At 35.5% G+C, this 21,030-nt stretch overlaps 1 protein-coding gene and 1 long non-coding RNA gene across 2 annotated transcripts; both read right to left on the bottom strand.

The window, feature by feature from the left end:
• Positions 1-1,134: 1,134 nt before the first annotated feature.
• Positions 1,135-17,795, bottom strand: LOC145222072 (uncharacterized). The gene is made up of 5 exons (XR_013859291.1): positions 17,756-17,795; positions 17,105-17,172; positions 3,732-5,220; positions 2,696-2,737; positions 1,135-2,241 (listed from the first exon to the last, which is right to left on the bottom strand). It is a non-coding gene; the product is annotated as an uncharacterized LOC145222072 (long non-coding RNA).
• LOC145222347 (uncharacterized) lies at positions 15,332-20,949 on the bottom strand. The gene is made up of 6 exons (XM_080088445.1): positions 20,796-20,949; positions 20,573-20,720; positions 20,271-20,401; positions 18,859-19,062; positions 17,105-17,172; positions 15,332-15,406 (listed from the first exon to the last, which is right to left on the bottom strand). Exons 1-6 carry the CDS (start codon positions 20,926-20,928, stop codon positions 15,332-15,334), a joined length of 759 nt encoding a protein of 252 aa, XP_079944571.1. The 5' UTR covers positions 20,929-20,949.
• Positions 20,950-21,030: the final 81 nt, after the last annotated feature.

The following is a 21,030-nucleotide window of genomic DNA, read 5'->3' as shown; positions in this document are numbered from 1 at the left end:
ACTTGAAAAGAAATACAAGCCCCTATCAAGTGGGTTTTACCCCAAAGCGTGAGTTTAGCTGAACCCACCACGGGTTTATTTTAAAAATTGCGAGACCATGCAGTTCCTTTTTCAAAATTGCAAGCCCTTGCCGCAGGCATTTGACCTTAATTAGAGTCACGTGACCTGATTTTCAAATATTTCGAGACTGTACAGCTTCTGTTTCAAAATTGCAAGCTCTTTCCGCAGGCATTTGACCTTAATTGGAGTCACATGACCAGATTTTCAAAAAAATTCGAGACTGTACAGTTTCTGCTTCAAAATTGCAAGCTCTTGCCGCAGGCATTTGATCTTAATTGGAGTCACGTAACCTGATTTTCAAAAATTTCGAGACTGTACAGTTTCTGCTTCAAAATTGCAAGCTCTTGCCGCAGGCATTTGATCTTAATTGGAGTCACGTGACCTCATTTCAAAAATTTCGAGACCGAACAGTTTCTGCTTCAAAATTCCAAGCTCTTGCCGCAGGCATTTGATCTTAATTGGAGTCACGTGACCTCATTTCAAAAATTTCGAGACCGAACAGTTTCTGTTTCAAAATCGCAAGCTCTTGTCGCAGGCATTTGACCTTAATTGGAGTCACGTGACCTGATTTTCAAAAAATTCGAGACTGTACAGTTTCGGTTTCAAAATTGCAAGCTCTTGCCGCAGGAATTTGACCTTAATTGGAGTTCAATTGACCACATTTTCGAATATTTGGAGACCGGACAGTTTCTTTTTTAAACTTCCAAGCCCTTAGGCAATTGACCTTAATTGCAGTCACGTGACCTGATTTTCAAAAAATTCGAGACTGTACAGTTTCTGTTTCAAAATTGCAAGCTCTTGCCGCAGGCATTTGACCTTAATTGGAGTCACGTGACCTCATTTAAAAAAATGAGGTTGTACAGTATCGTCTTTAAAATTGCAACCCTTGCCAAAGGCATTTGACCCCAAGTTAAGTTCACGTGACCTCATTTCAAATATTCTGAGCCCACGCCTTTGCCCTAGTGTGACGTCGCGTGAACCCACGGTGAGTTTGTTTTACAAATTTTGACTCATTTATGAACTTGATCTTCAGCTGATAACTGTAGGCTGCCTTAACTACGTTTGCATCACTCATTGTATGAAAAGTAATTGATTTATTGTCGCAAATAAAACGAGTGACACGGATGGATACATTGTGACTGCAACCTTTGTAAGGAAGGGTGTGAAGTTGACGGACGTAAGCACAATAGCAAAGTCTATGTCACATCCGGGCGTAAGGAGTGTGTAAAACACCCGTAGAGGTGGTTGAACTCGGTGTAATCAGTTTTTGAGAAGGCAAAACCAGTGAACAAGCGAATAAAAATATCAGAAATTCTGGTTTGAGGGTAAAACGGGGCAAAAACGGACCAAACATGTCCAACCGGTGTGTGGAGAGGAAAAGCTGTGTTGAATGCACCCGAAAACTGACTCTGATGAGACTTGTTAGTATATTTCGATGGAGCAAGAAGTGTAGCAAAGCCAAACAGTTGCTGAGGTGGGTCTTGTTTTGAAGACACAAAAACACTCTTAGTTTGGATTGCGATTTGAGGGCTAACTGTTTATAAAAAGGTGAATACCAGGGCAGGACCTTGGTTTTGTTATTAAAAAACTCCCTTCGAGTTTAATGTAGAGGCCCCACCCCACCTCAACGAGTGACGACCGACCGATGGAATATGTCGTCTCCAATTTCAAAGAATGGCGCTTGCTTGAAAGTGACAAGTAGCAGGTAGAAACAGATTTGGGCATCTTGTTAATTTTGATGGCAAAAAATGAATAAAAAACGGATTAAATCTGCGATGCCGGACATAATGTAAGCAAAAGTTAACTTGGGGTTGAAAAAAATCGGCTCAAAAAGCGTATAAGCCAAATTTGTTTGGAGGGGGAATAAAAACTGAATAGCTGGGATAAAAAGGGGAAGTACCGCGTAAAATGGCCGGTACGTAGAAAGTTTTGCTTTATGGGCGATAAATGGGGTAAAAGTATAGGAATATGACAAAAAACAAAATTTTCGGTCTTAAGAAGTGTATAAAAAATCTTAAATTATGGGTAAATATCAAAATCCGTAATTTGGACAACTGCTGGCTGCCTGATCTAAGAAACATTTCTGCCTAAAATGACACAGGACACGGCGAAACGAAAAATCAACAAACACAACACAATAAAATGTAGAAATGATGTGTGAAGAAAGAAGAAGCAAGAAATCTGCAAAACAAAATATTTGGTGTATTTGAGTATAAGTTGGTTAAGATTTAGTAATGTTTTGTATCAAAAATTCATGAACAGATTGTCTTTTTATTTGTTCATTGCAAACCTGTATTACAGATTATAATTTGCCTCATAGAAAAGAGATAAGTAATGCTTGATGTCTAAATTAAGTTTATGACTTACACATAAATGACTTTTGACAAAGTGACAGCAAGTTTTTTGCTGCATTACATGCTTTTGAATTGCCATAACAACTAGATATTTAAAGCATCACACAATCTAAAACTGTGTTTATTTCATTATTATTGTTTTTAAAAAGGCTTTGTTTCAGTTTATTTTGGGAAAATAATATTTTACAATGAAAACAAGTATTTTAATTAACAATTGCTGCAGGATTTAGAGACTGACAAACTTAAATTGCACTGAAGATATGTAATAAGCTCAAACTTACTTGTGAGTCATTGTCAAGAAAGTTTGTTAACAAGATCACATTCTGCAAAATAAAGGAAACTTAATAAAAACACAACATCTTAACAAAATAATTGCAAATGGCATCAGAGGAAAGAAGGGAAATAATGTTATCAGTTGCATATTGATAACAATAAGGCACAAAATGGTATTCTACACTAAAGCAGGCCTGAACAACTTAAAATGATACCAGCGTCACAGCAGACAAAACTTTGTAGCGGGTCACATGCTAGTGTTTTTTTTATTTAATGTAACTGTTGAATGAAGATTATCATCAGCTGCAGACAGTGCACACTGTTTCGACCTATAAGGTCTCATCAGTGCAGCTGGTGACGAGAGATTGGCCGCATTGGCTAGTGTAGCCATCAAACGGCACTCCAGTTTGTGGTGAGCAACAGGGTACAACCCCATACATCACCCAGTCTGTGCGATGCCACAACTGGGCATACAGCACAAATGAAACTGGCTCACGGTGGCCAAGCAACTGCTTGGGAACCACAGTGAAGTCGGCTCAGATTATCATCAATATAGTAAAAAAGATACCATTCCTAAAAACATGATGAAGGGTCGATCTACAATATCTCATTGTTGTTTTGGAAATCAAAATTGAAGTAAACAACCAAACGTTTTCAAAATATCACCCAGGTATCATTAAAGGAGCCATGTGTTGTGCAGGCCTGCACTATTTGACTAAGTTGAAAAGTTTGTATTGTTACTATGATTAATTTGCACTGCATGTTTGCTTTGTAAATGTATTTTTGGGGTCCCCAACATACTACAAAATTGGTAGAACAGAATAAAAAAATCCACATTACACAAAGTGCCTGACTTTCATCCAATTTGAATTTAGTTGAAAAATTGATTACACTCTTTCAAGACAATATCTTTAAGTTTCATTTGATTAATAGCATAACATGCAAAAAGTGCATAAAGTGAAATCAATATGTGGAAAGGAACCAACAAATTAATTTGACAAACTTTGTACAATTTAATAAACCGATAAAAACTTAGAAACTAACTTTGGCAGGTGAATCCATCAGAAGCGAAAGACTGTTCATCTAAACATAAGTTTCACCCAACAATGCAATGTCTACTAGTGTTAAGCATATCAAATCTAATCTCAACAATGCAATACAAGATATACTCCATATACTGATCATGTAAGCTAGCAGCAAAAACTTTAAATGCAAAGGACTTGCACAGCGACCCCACACACATATACCAGCATGGACACCACAGTTTCAACAAAATCACAAAAAAATACACCACCACAAAAACAGTATCAACAAAACCACAAAAAATACACCACCACAAAAACAGTAAAAAAAACTAAAAATGCACCACCACAAAAACAGCATCATCAAAACCACAAAAATACACCACCACAAAAACAGTATCAACAAAACCACAAAAAATACACCACCACAAAAACAGTATCAGCAAAACCACAAAAACAGTATAAAAATAACTTAAAATGCACCACCATAAAAACAGTATCAACAAAACCACCAAAAAATACACCACCACAAAAAAAGCATAAAAAAAACAACTAAAAATGCACCATCACCACAAAAAATACACATATATTAATTAACCTAATCTAATGAAGCGAAAGCCACATATACAGTTAGCCTAATAGGAACAGCAAAGACGCAAGACTTCAATGCATCAATGCCATCAGCGTGCAAGGAGACACCCAGCTTCAAATGGTAGTAAACGTAAGCGGCTAGCAGCTCACACCTTTCGGCCATGTTCAGCTACCATCAACCAAGTTATCCCAAGCCAACTTTCGGCATACCAGACCATAAACATGGACAAATCATACAACAGTCAGCCAGTCCTTTAGAAACTCAGCTTCAGCCATCTTAAAAAGTGACCCGAAGATCTCAGACAACTTCTGCATAAGCCTCACCAGACTGACACACATACACATAAAGTCATGTTTACAACAGTCAGCTGACAAGGATTAGAACAAGTTGGGTTCCAAATGTGACAAAGCCACAATATTTTGGGTAACCTTTCCTTGACTGCACCAGGCCAGCAACAGAATTGGCTAACAATGCAATCATCAGTTAAATGCCACAGGGTTATTGCTCGTCTTAATAAGTCCTCCGAGAAGGTCAGCCAAGGTCTGTCCCTGCAACACCAACTGACACAAGCATTATGCATCACAACAATACATGCCTCTCCAATCAGCCAACAAGAAATGTAAACTTAGCATTAGCCAAGAAAAGCGTCCTTTTTCAGGGCCTCAACTAAGCCACACTCAAGTTGACATCAAACCCGAATTGCAACAATAGAGCAAACCAGCAACAATAATTAACATACCATATCTCATGCATCAGTACACAAGCAGGCACAAGAGCAGACTTTCTCAGACTAACACAGCAATTACTTTGAGACTACTATATACATATTAATGACAAAAAAAAGAAAAAAAACAAAACGGGAAGACATGCATTGTCAGAATGAAACCATGTTCTGGATGTCCTTCTTCCATATATGTTTCTGTAACAAAAAATTAGCACAAATGGTTAAAAACACTCAACTAGTAATTAATGATAATGTTAAAATTGTGTAAAATACATATGCACAGGTTGTGATTTCTTTACATGCAGGCATTAAGCTAAAACAATAAATACTAGTAACTAGGAAGAGATTATGATTTACCTGTTAATTTTTCAATATAACTTTAAAAAACAATGAGAAAAAATACTCCCAATGACACTTTAATCTCTAGGTTAAACCTTAATAACAAACTTTTCAAAAGCCTAGGTAGTGTTACATACACTGACATATTAGACATAACAACATGTCCCTAAACTTTTAAGATGAACATAAATTCATAACTGGGATCAGCCCTGAAGCGTCTATGCAGACCAGCGATCACGGCACATTCGGTATGGCGCCTTCAATGGGCCTGGCGTACTGTGATTTGTCCCTAAACTAAGTTTGTTTTACAAAACTTTATACATAGACTTGCAGACTCTTGCTGTATGGTATTTGCTGTTTGGTACATGCAGACCATGATGTTGAGGGTTAAAAGTCAAAAGTCAACTAGAAGGGTGGCTTAGCACATATTGCCATTGCACATATACTATAAACTATTTCGTAATGGGTCACATATCAGCCACTGTATTTTATACCTTTAGTTGTTTCTGCAAGCAGAAACTCATGGGTCCCCCACACATGCAAAGTTGTAAATAGTGCATTTTTTGAAGTAACTATAATAAATTTTGGTGCTATGAGTTTAAACAGGACGAAAAAAAGTCTGCAGAAATAATCATGCTGTGTGAGATAGAAACTACACAAGTCACATTTAATTCATCAATTGTTTGCAAAATTTACCTATTTTAAGGATTAGTGGGTCTTACAGGGTAAAACACATCAATGAATAATGTACTCAAAACTGTCCAACTTCCATATAGTTCTGACATTGTTTAAAAGTTCACCCATTTTAGGGGGCTAGTGAGGTACATATTGGGGCTACAGGGTGAAACAAAATAATCAACAGCTAATTATGGCAAAATGAACAAACTGTCCAAATTTCATCCAATTCCTGCATTGTTTCACAAATTTACCCATTTTAGGGGACTAGTAGGGTAAATATTGGGGTAACAGAGTGAAACATAACTACCGTCAGCTTATTATAGCAAAATGAACAAACTGTCCAAATTTCATTCAATTCGGACATTGTTTAAAATTTCACCCATTTTAGGGGGCTAACGGGGTAAACACAACAATTGACACCTAAAAATGACAAATTCCACAAGCTGTCCAAATTTCACTTAATTCTGACACCGTTTAAAAAACTCACCCATTTTAGGGGGTTGAAGGGGTAACTGATGGGTTTTAACACCCAAAAGTATAAAATATTAAACCACAATGAACTAATCGACAGTCATGTAAAATTTTATCCAAATCAGACAATGTTTAAAATTCTGACCACTAGGGGTGTTATTAGCAACATTCCTTAACGCTTCTGACGTCATAAGGCTGTTAATTCCCCCCTCTGACCGGCATGTCCAAAATGCCCACCAAGTAATGCACAAACACATGTACCATATGTTCTGTTGCCTATACTATACCGTTACACCACAGAAATCTTTCGTTTGTGGTGCACAGCAACATACAAAAACGTTTCACATTTTGGGGTCTAGCGGGGTAAATACTGGGGTTATTAAGTCAAACGAAGCAGATGGCACATCTACATAACTATATCTACCATCTGTGAAAGTTTCATCCAAATCCACCAAAGGGAAGGGGACCCATAACAACTATTTGGCTCGGACAGGAGCCTGGTACTTTATTACCAGTGTCGAATCCAGAGGAGGTAGGATTTGGGGTGCTGATTTGCATTCTTAGAAAAGTACCAGTTGCCCCCATTAAGGACATAAAAGGTTCAAAGCTTTTCATATTAGAGTATTATGGGACACATATTGATTTTACTCAAATTTGTTTGTTTGTTTTTCTTGTTTTTTTACACATATGACAGATATAGTTAAGTAGATGTACATCCCACTTTGTTTGTGTTGAAAACCCCAGTATTTACCCCACTAGCCCCCTAAATTGAAAACGTAATTGCTTATTAGTTGTTACCAATATTCAATCTTTTAGACTATGTTTAAATTTTTAAAGTACACAGAATTGGAAACTGCAATCTTCTTTAAACAACTCAAGTGTATTGGTGACCTTAAATGTGCAACTTAGAAAGTGGCCTGTAATAGTTTTTGTTGATTTTTACTCTATTAGGGGGAGGTAAACTGCTGGGTCATACAGGGTCAAACTTAGAAGGTTCTACTTATAATGACTAGCAAAGCAATTTTTTCTTACTGACAGTTAAAAAAACAGTGTCTGACAAAAAACACAGATTAATAAATTTTGATTAGCAGCGCATTTTGAAATGCAAAACATTAAAAAGGAACATGTATTTGTGTGATGTTGAATTGTTTTGAGATGAACTTTAAGGGACATCTAAGGAGTAGTTTTGTCAGCATAGCATGACAATTTTCTGACTACATCTATGTGTGTAAATGCTCCCAACAACCAAACACATTTTCAACTGTTTTGAAACTTTAGATCAACTGTAGATAACAAAGTAAAGAAGGCATTAGCTTAAGTCATTAATACTTGTATTAACATCTAAATGGGTAAATGCCAAGCAAAACCTACAAGGGTGTGGCCTGACACATTATGCTATAGCAAAAGAGTTATAACTTAATATACAATGTTAATGTATTCCCTATGCCTATTTTATGTTTGGTCCTATACTAGCCCACATTTAGTATACCTTTGATTTGTTTCACATGGGTCCCCAAAAATGCAAAGTTGTACATCAAGCATTTCAAGATATAACCTAAGAAACTGAAATGTTATAAAGTCAAACATAGTGTTTGGAACTGTGCCTTAATTAATACTAACATTTAAACAACAAGCCTTCCAAATCTCATGCAATTCACCCATTTTCGGGTTGTGGGGAAAATATAGGGGTTCGGGGTGAAACACTTAGCAGCTGAAAACAACAAACTGAACAATCTGTCAGTGTTTTATTTGATCTAAAAAAATTTTCAGGATTGCAGAGCAAAAAAGTTAATAGACACTTATAAATGGCACGAACAAACTGTCCAAATTTTTAACCCAATTGGACATCGTTTAAAAAAAAACAACTATTTCAGGGGGTTAGTTGGGTAAATATAGGAGCAACAGGGTGAAACACAACAATCAACACCTAAAATGGTACAATGAACACAATGTCTCCATCATGAAAAGATTCATAATAAAGATCTCTGTTTTAAATAATGAATGGTATAAATGCACCGAAGGTAAGTGCAATTTAAGTACCAAACAACTTTGATAACAATAAAATGTTTCTTTAAAACAGCCAGAAATCCTTTTTTCTTTACTTTGCCAGTGTAATCATAGTCTTATTCAACAATTTACAAAAAACACTATTTGACATACTAACAGAATTGTTTCTGCAAGCAAAAAGAATTGGATCAACACACAAATGTTTAGGTGAATTGGTAACATATATCCTTTTATTTTTTTTATCCTTTTATTAATGGGGAGTTTCCTACCAAGAAAAGTTGTAATTAATGTATTTTTGTGGTTATAAAGTCAAACACAGAATTGATATTCTGTGGAAATAACACGCTATATGCAGTACAATCCATCCGATTTCATTTAAAGCAGACACTGTTTAAAAAAATGGTTACTTTCTTTTTCATCACATTCAGATATTGTTTACAAAACGTTGAAACACAACAATTGAGAGCTCAAAATTCAAAACTTTAGGAGATGAGTGGGGTAAACATTGGGGTTACAAAGCCGAAACACAACAATCCAAAAGCAAATTCTACAAACTGTTTAAAGTTTGACCAATTCAGACATCGTTATACAAATTTTGGGGGCTAGTGGGGTAAACATTAGGGCTGCAAGGTGACACAACAACAATTTATACATCAAATTGGCATATTTTACCAACTGTTCAACTTTTGTCCCACTCGGACATTATTTCACAAATCAACAATTATTGATTTGGATGAAATTGATTTGGATGAAACATACACAGATAGTAAATACAGTCATATAGGTGTATACCTTCAAATTGTGTAATCTATAAACTCTACAAAATTAAATTGCCCTTTATACCATGGCACATATACATGTCTACACCTATATGACTGTATTTACTATCTGTGTATGTTTCATCCAAATCAATCAAAGATTACATGTTCAAAGTAAATGGACAAGCTTCAACAAAAAAAAAGAAAGAGAGTGAAATCGAGATTGCTCCTTTGGAGAAAGTGGACCCAATTAACCAAAACTTTAAAATTTCTTGACCATATTCACTTTGTTTCATAATAATGTCATTCCAATAATTACAGCACAAGTACTAAAAACAGTACGAGAAGCTAAAAAAGAAAGCTTTAACCTCACTATTGTTCTAAGTTCATCTTACAGTTAACATATTAAGCTGCAGCCAATAACTGTTCAATGACCTTTTGACAAGCTTTCTGACAAGCGCAAATTTTGTGTTCTACAACAACTTTTTGCCTAACTCAGTGTGGTCCAACTTTATTTTCTTAAGAGCCATTAAAAATCAGTAACTTACTCTGCTGGCCAAGGTCTGAATTTTTTCCAGGTACAACTTTTTCCTGGCACAAACATCAGGGTGACCATACACTGTTTATAATCAATATGTATATTTTACCTTTTTTTAGTACATATCAAGTAGCAGCAGTTAGAAACACTCAGTTTCTAATCTGGCGCAATTAAACCTGAAAGGTTTGTTGACGCAGAACCTTTACACATAACAATGCCTTGTCATGCATCACAATAGGAGATTTTGAAACATTTTGTGTTACTTAATTCTAACATTTTATAACATTTTGAACAAAAATGATAGTTGCCATTAAAACGTTGAACTATCGCGGGCCAACAAAATTGACAATTGGCCCAAGGGGCTGCAGTTGGACCCTGCTGGCCTAACTTATGCAGAGTATTATTTAACAAGCTTATTTCATAAAACAATCAAGGATGAACATCGCGACAAAAAGGGCTGCCAAGACCTGCTCTGCATGAAAGCACTACAATTGCACACCAGTAAATTACTATCAAATCACAAGACTTCTGTGGTAGTGCCTGATTGGTAAGTGAATGTTTAAACACATTTTTAGAGCTGTATAAGTGTAACAGTTTCCGATTTTTTTCTTGGAGAGGGAAAAGTGATGGGTCAACAAAGATCAAACTATGACAAAACTAGAAGGGTGGCCTAGCAGATGTTGCAAATGCAAATACACTATACCTTATTTTGAAATGATAATATATTCCCTACCTGTAATTTATAATGGGTCCTAAATTAGCCGTATCTTGCATAACCCCAAATATATCTTCATGCAGAAACTCATGGGACCCCACACAGGCAAAGTTTAAAATAATGCAAGAGATACCCATATGGAAGTTTTGTGGTATAAAGTCAAACACTGTGATCAGCATTGGGTTTAAATAAGTGGAAAAATAGAGCGAAACACAATAATCAAAACCTATCGAGTCCCAAAACAATTTAATTTGAACATTGTTACAAAAAGTTTACCTACTTTGGGGGCTAGTGAGGTAAATGTTGGGGCCACAGGGTTGAACACAGAAATCAGCTGTTATAAATAGCAAATTCAACAAGCTATCCAACTTTTATTTAATTCCAAAACTGTTTAAAAATCTCACCGATGGGGAGCTAGTGGGGATACGAATTAGATTTAACAGCTAAAGTAGTAAAATAGAAAACCACAATGATCCATCAACAGTCCTGTGAAATTTTTGTCCCAAACAACTAATGTTTAAAATTGTTACTGCTAGAGACAAAACAGTTGTAATGCTTTTGAGGTCAGGCTGTTGCTATCTAAATTTAAACAAATTCCAACACTGTTTAAAATTCCATCTATTTAGGGGACAAAGCGCAATGCATATCTACATAACTACAACTACCATCTGTGTAAGTTTAATTCAAATACATCAAATACTTAATCGCAAAATGATTCGGATAAACTTTAGGAAAAAAGAAAGAGAAAACAAATCAAGTAAAACTAGAAGGGTGGCTTATTACATTTTGCTTTTGCAAATACACTATAACCTATTTTAAAACATTACTATATTCCCTTTTCTTAATTTATATTGGGTCTAGGGATGTCCAAAGTAGAATAACTGGGTATTCTGGGATAATCGTTTCGAATCTAGAATATCAAATCCAGTTCTTATAGCCCATTATTTTTGGTTGAGCAATCATTAACCTTGACAACAATGAAAGCAAAGCAGTTTAAAACACTATAAAACATATTTTTGAATTAAAATGTAAAAAAGAAACAATCAAAACAAAGTTAACGAATGGAAATGCCCCAAAATGTACAAATACATAGAGAAACCAGCATGACAATTAAAAGCTAACGCCCAACAATTTTATTTAGTGTTTTTTATTGCCTTCAGCAGGAGTAACTATGTTGTGAGCATGCTGAGGTAATTTGGTTTGTTTGGTGGAAGAGGACTGACATAGACTCCCTAGAGAAGAAATGCACAATTTGTAACTTAAAACAACTGACTATAAAACAAGCACCCTAGCAAACAAAGTTTGGACAATGTGTGGTTAATTTTCAAGTATGATACATATTAAACCACCTGCGATTTAGCAATACAAAAAGTTAAATTTTGTAGCGTGTAGTCACTATATTTTTATGTTTATCTGGGGTTAAGAAATTACCCAAATGTCATATGTTTTGGGCATTACTTCACAGTTTTTGGAAATATTTACACACAATTTCATGCTTCTAATTGTTATCCAGCGCCATAACCGGTGGTTTTTTGTTGTCAAAATCCAAAAACAATGGAACCCTGACAAGACGTTGCTAACCACATCGCATAAACGTAAATCACATAACAAACAAACGTCACATGCAAATCGCTAATTATGCCTCCCATCTACCACCGTCATTATACCACCAGCTGACATGACACCTGTAGTGTTCACAATTAGTAATTAAATGATCTCTATGTTAACAGTATATCACGTGACCGTATGTGACCACACCACTTCATTCTATGAGCGCGAGCAATAGCGAAAGAATATAAACAAACACTTTGTGTCATGTCTAGTCTGACAAAGCACTAGCGGAAAGCAATGACAAAGCATTAGCGGAAACGGAACACTATAACTGGCGACAAGGATAATTAATAGTAAACATGGATTGACGAAGATACTTTAAAGTCACTTTAAAACTCGTAAAACCCTTGAAAGTTGAGGAGAAAGACAGACGAAAAAGCAGAGCAAAAACAAGATGGCTGCTACACTGTCAGATAGTTTACCTCCATTTGATGTTACCGATCATTCAACAGCTGGTACACGTTGGACAAAATAGGTAAAACGCTTTGAAAACTTATTTGTGGTAAAAAACATCACAAGTGACAAGATAAAATGAGCTTGTTTGCTACATTATGCAGGAGCAGAAGTATTTGACATTTTTGAAACATTACCAGATAATGGCAATGCTGAAGAGTATGACAAAGCTCTGCAAGCACTGAACAAGTACTTTATTCCAATGAAACATGTTGATTATGAAATATTCAAGTTTCATGAGACGAAACAAGACGAAGATGCAAACATGAATCAATTTTATTCACGACTTCGACAACTATCTGTTGATTGCGATTTCACTGATCGAGACAAAGAGACCAAAAGTCAAATCATCAGCAAGTGCAGAGATAACAAGTTACGATTAAGACCACTTGAGAAGAAAGAAATCAATTAACAATTAATTTAACACAACATATTCCATGGAATCATCAGAAGTTCAAGCAAAAGCAATTGCAAATCGAGATGAAGAAATGGTTTCCAGAGTAAAGCAGAAAGATTTCTAAGAGAGAAGAGAAGAGTATCAGTCGACCAAGAAGACTTGAGACAAAGAAAATGCTACTTTTGCAAAGGAAACTACCCTCATAAACATGGACGCAAGTCTTGTCCAGCATATGGAAAGAAATGTTCCAAGTGTGGAAAGTATAATCATTTTCCCCAATGTTGTTTCATGAACAGAAATAAGAAGCATATGAGAAATGCAGATTACAGCGATGAAGAATCACAATGCGTATCCATGCGTACAGTGAATAGTATTAACTACAAAATGCCTCACATGATCTTGAAAGTGAATGAGCTAGAAATCCCTTTTGTAGTTGATTCTGGTGCATCTATAAACATAATTGATTAGAAAACTCTCCAAAAGTTGAAAGATTGCACACTAGAAGATACTGAAACAGTGATACATTCATATGGAGCAAAGAGACCATTGCCCTTGTTGGGAAAGATACAGGCTGAAGTCAGAACAGCAAGTTACAAAGTCAAAACAAAGTTGTATGTGGTGAAAAGTAAACATGGTTGTTTGTTGAGTTATGGTACATCCAAAAAGCTACATTTGCTTGACACTGCAAACACTGTGTTAAAGGCTGCAGAAGATAGTATCCTTCAATCATATGCTGACCAATTTGAAGGAATAGGCAAACTGAAAGGATACAAAGCAAAGCTGCACATTGACAATTCAGTGCAACCAGTCGCACAGCCCCACAGAAGAATACCTTTCCACATCATAGACAAAGTAAAGAAAGAACTTGAGTATTTTGAAAAGAATGACATTATTGAAAAGGTTAAAGGTCCTACCCCGTGGGTTTCTCCAATAATTACTCCACCAAAACCAAGTAGTCCAGAAGAAGTTCGCATCTGTGTTGACATGAGACAAGCCAACAGAGCTATAAACAGAGAAAGACACATCTGTCCTACACTTGATGATATGATTCACAGTTTGAATGGAGCAACAGTATTCTCCAAGTTGGATCTTAACAAAGGATATCATCAAATTGAAAACAGTAGATACATCACAACTTTCTCAACACATGATGGTCTTTACAGATACAAACGATTTAACTTCGGAGTATGTTCAGCTGCAGAACTATTTCAGAAGATTATTCAACAACTGATTGAAGGCATACCAGGTGCATCGAATGTTAGTAATGACATCATTGTATTTGGAAAGGCAAAAGTTGAATATGACAAAAGTCTTACTGCAGTACTTAACACTCTCAGTGAAAAGAATCTTACATTGAACAAGAAAAAATGTAAGTTTAACAAGTCTAAACTTGAATTCTTTGGATTTGTTGTGAGCAAATCAGGAACATATGCTCAAGAAAAGGAAATTGAAGCAATCAAAGGTGCTATAATTCCTAAATCAGTACAAGAAGTAAAAAATTGATAAAAGATTGGTTGATAAAAGATTATGATGCAATTACTCAACCGTTAAGATAACTTACTCACAAGAATTCTACCTGGAAATGGAATGCAAAACATGATCATGCATTACAACAACTAAAAGACTGTTTAACCAACAAATCTGCCATACACTATTTTGATCACGTAAAGGACACTGAGCTGATGGTTGATGCAAGTCCAGTTGGATTAGGATTGTCCTTACCCAACGAGATGAAAACAATAACCTCCACATCATTGCTTATGCCAGCAAAGTGTTGACACCAGTTGAGCAAAGATATTCACAAACAGAATGTGAAGCATTAGCAGTTGTTTGGGGATGTGAACATTTTCACCTTTATTTGTATGGAATACAAAAACCATTTACACTTGTAACAGATCACAAGCCTTTACAATTGACATTCAAAAACCCATCCTCAAAGCCTCCAGCAAGAATTGAAAGATGGAATTAAAGATTGCAAGCATACAATTTCAAACTTGTATACCGTCCTGGCAAAGACAACCCAGCAGATTACATGTCAAGACATCCTATTACACATCATTCAGTTCGAGAAACAAATGATACTGAAAAGTACATCAATTTTATTGCCACATCAGCTATACCAACAGCATTAACAAAAGCTTAAATAAAAAAAGCCTTACAACATGACGTAAAACTTTAAAAAGTGATTGAATTAACAAGAAGCAACAGATGGAAAGAAGAAATAAAAGATTCAAATCCTAAACTGTTCTTGCTAATTAGAAATGATTTGTCAGTAACAGAAAATGGTCTACTTCTGAAAGGCTCAAACATAATCATTCCAAAAATGCTACAAAAGAAAGTCACCAGGTTAGCACATAAAGGACACCAAGGAATTGTAAAATCCACAAAACTTCTTCGAGAACACGTCTGGTTTCCTGAGATTGACAAAACAGTGTAAAAACAGTCAAAATTATACATACTGCCAAGCTGCTACAGTTACCAACAATTATCAATGACTGCAAATGTCTGAACTACCTAAAAGTCCCTGGAAAGAACTTAGTTTAGATTTCTCAGGTCCATTTTCCTCAGGAGAATATCTTTTTGTATTAATTGATGATTACTCGTCTAATTGTTAAAGTTATCAGGCCCACAAAAGCAAATCAGTCATTCCTGTATTGGAAAATACATTTTCATGCTTTGGGATACCAAGTATCTTAAAAACTGATAATGGCCCACCAATTTATGAATTTAAGAAATTTGCAAAACAACTTGGATTTACTCAACGAAAAATTACCCCACATTGGCCCAAAGCAAATGCTTAAGCAGAAAGATTCATGAAAACCCTTAACAAAGCTGTGAGAATCATGAACGCTGAAACTAACTTGTAGAAAAGTAATCTACACCAATTTCTTAAGAAATTACAGAGCAACACCTCATTCTACAACACAAGTGAGTCCTGCTGAATTACTAATTGGAAGAAAAATCAAAATCACCATTCCTCACATTAATTAGATGAAAGAAGATACAACTTTGTATCACAGATGAGAATGCTAAAAAGAAGATGAAGAAATATGCCGACAACCAAGTGCATGCAAAAGAAACGAATTGGTGAAACATTTCCAAATTGGTGATAAAGTTAATTTGAAAGAAAAAAAGAAAGGAAAATGAATGCTTTTATATGATCCAAATGCATTCACAGTCACACACATCAAAGGCATCATGATCACAGAATAAACAAAATAAACAAATCATCACAACATAATGTACATACAGATGATGATCACCCGTACTTTACATATGACCATGGTAACACAACACCTTGTGAGGAACAAAATGCAAATTATATTGTAGAAAATAACCCTGTTCGTTGTTATCCTACTAGAAACCGTAGACCCCCTCAACATCTGAGAGATGGCACTTACATTTAAGTGTAGTGTATATATTTGATTTGATTGTATTTTGCATTTTTTTACCTATAGTGCTATTCTTCACACAACGTATTCAGTGCTACTCTTCACAACGTACTTCAAACATATTTTTTATAAGAAGCCAATGTATGATTGTCAGACAAACTGTGTTATCTTACCAAATTGTATCTGAATACCTATTTATATTTTCATACAGCAGTAAGTGTCATTGTACTGAGTCATTTCTAAACAAACTGCTATTGTGTACTATGTTACATAACTTTGTGATTTAACATTGTGATTTCAGTAACTTTGTGATTTAACATCTATAACTTAGGGAGGAATGTAGTGTTTACAATAAGTATTAACTGATCTCCATGTTAACAGTACATCACAGGACCGTATTGACCACACCGTTTCATTCTATGAGCGCGAGCAATAGTGAAAGCATATAACAAACACTTTGTGTTATGTCTAGTCTCTGACGAAGCACTAGGCAGCGGAACACTATACACTTTTTCTTGACCAAACCGGTAAACTAAACCAGCATTAGGCAGAAAAGCTTAAAGTGTAAACAACATCTGATCTCACCATAAATATTTACATGTTTGGTACAATAAAGATTACAACATCCATTAAACAATATGTTTTGTGCAGGGATAATCAATGGATAAAATTTGTCATGGTAATTTGCTACAACACTGATTATTACTACAAAAAACTTACTGGTGATGGATCCACCTTTGCTTCCAGGACATTCACAACTTCCAGTTTTCCATATTTTTTCATTAGTCCTGTAAAAAGAAAATGATTAGTTTACAAATCTTAAACAAAATTTGTTTATTTGATCTATCTCATTATTTTTTTAATACAGAGCAGGAAAATGATAGTTATGAAGTGGAGATCACTCATTTCTTGAACAATTGTGGTATGTTATGATATTCTTTAGTGTAACAAGGTCTTTTTTAAATGGCTGATACCCTAAACTTTTAAAATATTTTTAATTTGCTGGTTTCAAGTTAAAAATTCCAATGTTTAAAACAAAGGCGTGAAAGTCTGCAACTAGGAGTTAGGGTGGTAAAAAATTAGGGGTCAGGGATGCAACCAGATCATATACCTTACAACTCTGCAAACCAAGTACAAACCCTGATACAAAAGTTTCCAAATAAAGCAATTTTGCCTAAACAAGTAAGTTAGTATGCTGTGTTTAGTGTTGAAAAGATTGTCAACCCCTGCTGTAGTATTTGGACAGTTATGCATACGATCCCATGTCTTCTATACATCCAAATACTTATTGCAGCAGTTAGTGTTTCTTCAGCCACAATTTACAAAATGCTTAGTTTTTTTTTACTTAGTTTTACATATCCTATGTATTACCTGGATGATCTGAGAAACAAGTAATTAAAAGAAAAGTATATACAACTTTACAACTATAAAAAAACGGACAATTTTCGAACAACCAGACTAAAATACAACCGTCTAAAAGTTCGTCAAAGGACCCCTTGAAATAATTTGTCAGTGTCTCTGCAGAGTGTTAAGACAAACAAAACTATTGTTAAAAACATTTTTTCCCCAAAACATGAAGCGATTTCCGATTTTAAAAACTTTTATGTATTTTGCAGATGTCAAATATGACAAATTTAAACAATCTAATTTCCACAATATTAACTAATACAGGATTTACTTGTTGCAACTGTAACTGTAGGGTTTCTAGAACCAACTTGCACTAACTTTGTAAAATCCTAAGCAAACAAACCAATCCTCAGTCTAGTCCAGGAAGTTCGAGAGCAAAGCGCGAAAAATCGCCAACAAAGGGTAATCAGCCGTGACCTGATGTAAGTCTCACATAGACATTTTATAAACGTTTGAAATAATCTTTGGGGAACTGTAATAAATTCTAAACTTTAGTTTGCTCTTGGTTTGTTAGGTTAGATATTTAGTTCACTAGGGGAATTGTCATTTCTTTTAAACCACATGAAGACTTTTTAAATGTACTTTATGATAAATATTTCTCCCAAATTCAAACCACAGGCCCAAAATTTAAATTCTGTTTATATCAAAGTCAGAGAATTCAAGGGAACTAAGCTACGCAGTTGTATTAGACAAAAAAACGCACACACCAAAAACATTGACACAAAAAATCAAATTCAAAAACTAAAAGTTTTTTGAAACTAAAGAAAGTTTTTGCACGTAGCAGCGATTTGGTTACGTAAATTTCCGTTTTATTGGTGAAATAACAAGTCCGAGTCCGAGTCAAGCCTCTATTAAGACGGGTCCTAAATCATGTCTTTTCACAGCTGAGACTCGCGTCAAATCTTTTAAAAAGGTGACTCGAGTCGGACTCAAATCGAGTCACTGACTCGAGTCTCCCCATCACTGATGTGTTCTGTAATGAAGTTTCAGCGCTCTAGCACAGCTCAAAATTCTTCTGCAAGTCCAGCATTGGTTTTTCACAAGTGGCTCGTTGTTGCCTGGCACACCTTCCATTGCTCTCTGCTGCTGCTTGCGGGCTTCATTCGCCGAAACTCCGCCGTTTGACGCAATCACCTTGCGTGGCATCTCAGGCGGCGACACAGTGCTCGCGTCCATCTTTGAAAACGACTTTATGTAGGTGACGTCACCAGCCAAACCCAAAGCGATGTTTTTGCACAACAAAGCGGTCACGTGGTCAGGTAAGGAGCTTCCTGAACGCCGAAATCCGTTTACGAGGCTTGAAAATTGACTGTTGCTGCATAGCTTGTGTGAATGGGTTTCTTGGGTCTTCTGCATTACAACGTGGTGATGCTCCCATTCTTGTTCCTAACAAAACCGAATACATTTAAAACTAGAAGGGTGGCTTAGCACATTTTGTCATTGCCTATACACTATAACCTATTTTAAAACATTCATATATTTCCTCTGCTTATTTTATATTGGGTCCCACATTATCCAGCGTCTTTTAAAACCTTAGTTGTTTCTGCAGGCAGAGACTCATGGGTCCCCACACATGCAAAGTTGAAAATAATGCATTTCAAGAGATAACCATGAGAAAGTCGGGTGTTGTAAGGTAAATAACAGTGATCAGCACTGGGCTTAAATAATAATACTATGAAACCACAATAATTCAATCAATAGTACTACAAAATTTGAGCCCAATCCGCCAATGTTTAAAGGTTTGACCACTAGAGGTGTTTTAAGCAACAAACATTAATGCTTCTGACTACATAGGGCTGTTAACAACCCCCTAACTGCCATGCCACAAAAACATCCAACAAGCAACCCACAAACACAAGTAACACACAACTGGTTGCCCTTGTACCACTATTGGGCCACAGAAATCTTTCGTTTGTGGTGCCCAATAACATACAAATACGTTTTACACTTTGGGGGCTAGTGGGGTGAATGTTGGGGCTACAGGGTTGAACACAACAATCAACACCTATAAATGGCCTCTTCTTCAAGCTATCCAAATTTCAGCCCATTCCGACACTGTTTAAAACCTCACCCATTTTAAGGGGTTAACAGGGTAAATACTGGGGTTATCAACACAAACAAAGTAGCACATCTACAGGAATATATCTACCACCTATGTAAATTTACGAGTCGGACAAACTTTGGGTAGAAGAAAAAATAAGAAAAAAAAGAAAAAAACAAAAAACATTTTGAGTAAAATCAATAAGGGGACCCATAATAAGTGAAATTAAAAAAAAAATCTGAAGAAAGCACAACATAGTGAGAAATATACCGTAGAAACAATGAAAGATAATTAAACAAAAAATCAAATAATAACAACATTTTTATAATCCAAACCTTTTATTGGGTTTTATACAAAAAATCTTGTATCTAATTCTATGTTGCTAGATGTGACAGAGAAATTTAATTTATAATATTTTTGAACGTTTTCGGCATGTACCAAAAATAGTTTTTCGGCATGCAACAACAGTGGCACCATTAACTGAATTCTTCATTTCAAAAGCAATTGTCCAAACATTTAAAGTTGGATCATAAACTTCAACTGATGTTAAGTCTTCTCCTCGATCAGACCTGTAAAAAATTAAAAACTTGTATTTTTTGCCTTCAACAAAACTTTCTTAAGCAGTCAGAAAACTCAACCTGAAGCCACTCATTTTTTAACACTAAAAACAAAATAAGTTTAATGAGCTTAAAGTGTGCAAACACATTGTTCCTAGTTACTGAAGTTAATTATATTCTTACCCTCCAATAACATAGATTTTGTTTCCAACAACACAAGCAGATGAATAGTAGCGAGCATGTTGAAGTGATGCAATATTGTCTGATTTACCAATTCCAGGATTTAATCGCTTAACACTTGACAGAAATTGGCCATCATCCCCAAATCCACCTGTTATAACAGCAAATGTAATAAATGTTATTGGTCAGAGAACAGTGTCTGCTTTATATAATTAACAAACAGTACCCATTGCATAGATGTTTCCATCCAATACAACACATGTCAAACCCTTCATTGCTTGATGGAGAGGTGCAAAATCATTCCATACATCACTCTTCACATCACAACGTTCACATGAAGTGTAATGTTTTGCTGCCATCAGAACCTCCAATGCAATAAAGTGAATCTAAAAAAATCAGGGCATTGTCGTAAATTTCTGTTTGGAAACAAAGTGTCAAGTTTTCTGAGTTAACTGCTAACT

This window comes from Phallusia mammillata, chromosome 4 (genome assembly GCF_965637545.1).
Source record: "Phallusia mammillata chromosome 4, kaPhaMamm4.hap1.1, whole genome shotgun sequence".
Taxonomy (NCBI): domain Eukaryota; kingdom Metazoa; phylum Chordata; class Ascidiacea; order Phlebobranchia; family Ascidiidae; genus Phallusia; species Phallusia mammillata.
This window is presented reverse-complemented; position numbering and strand designations above follow the sequence as displayed.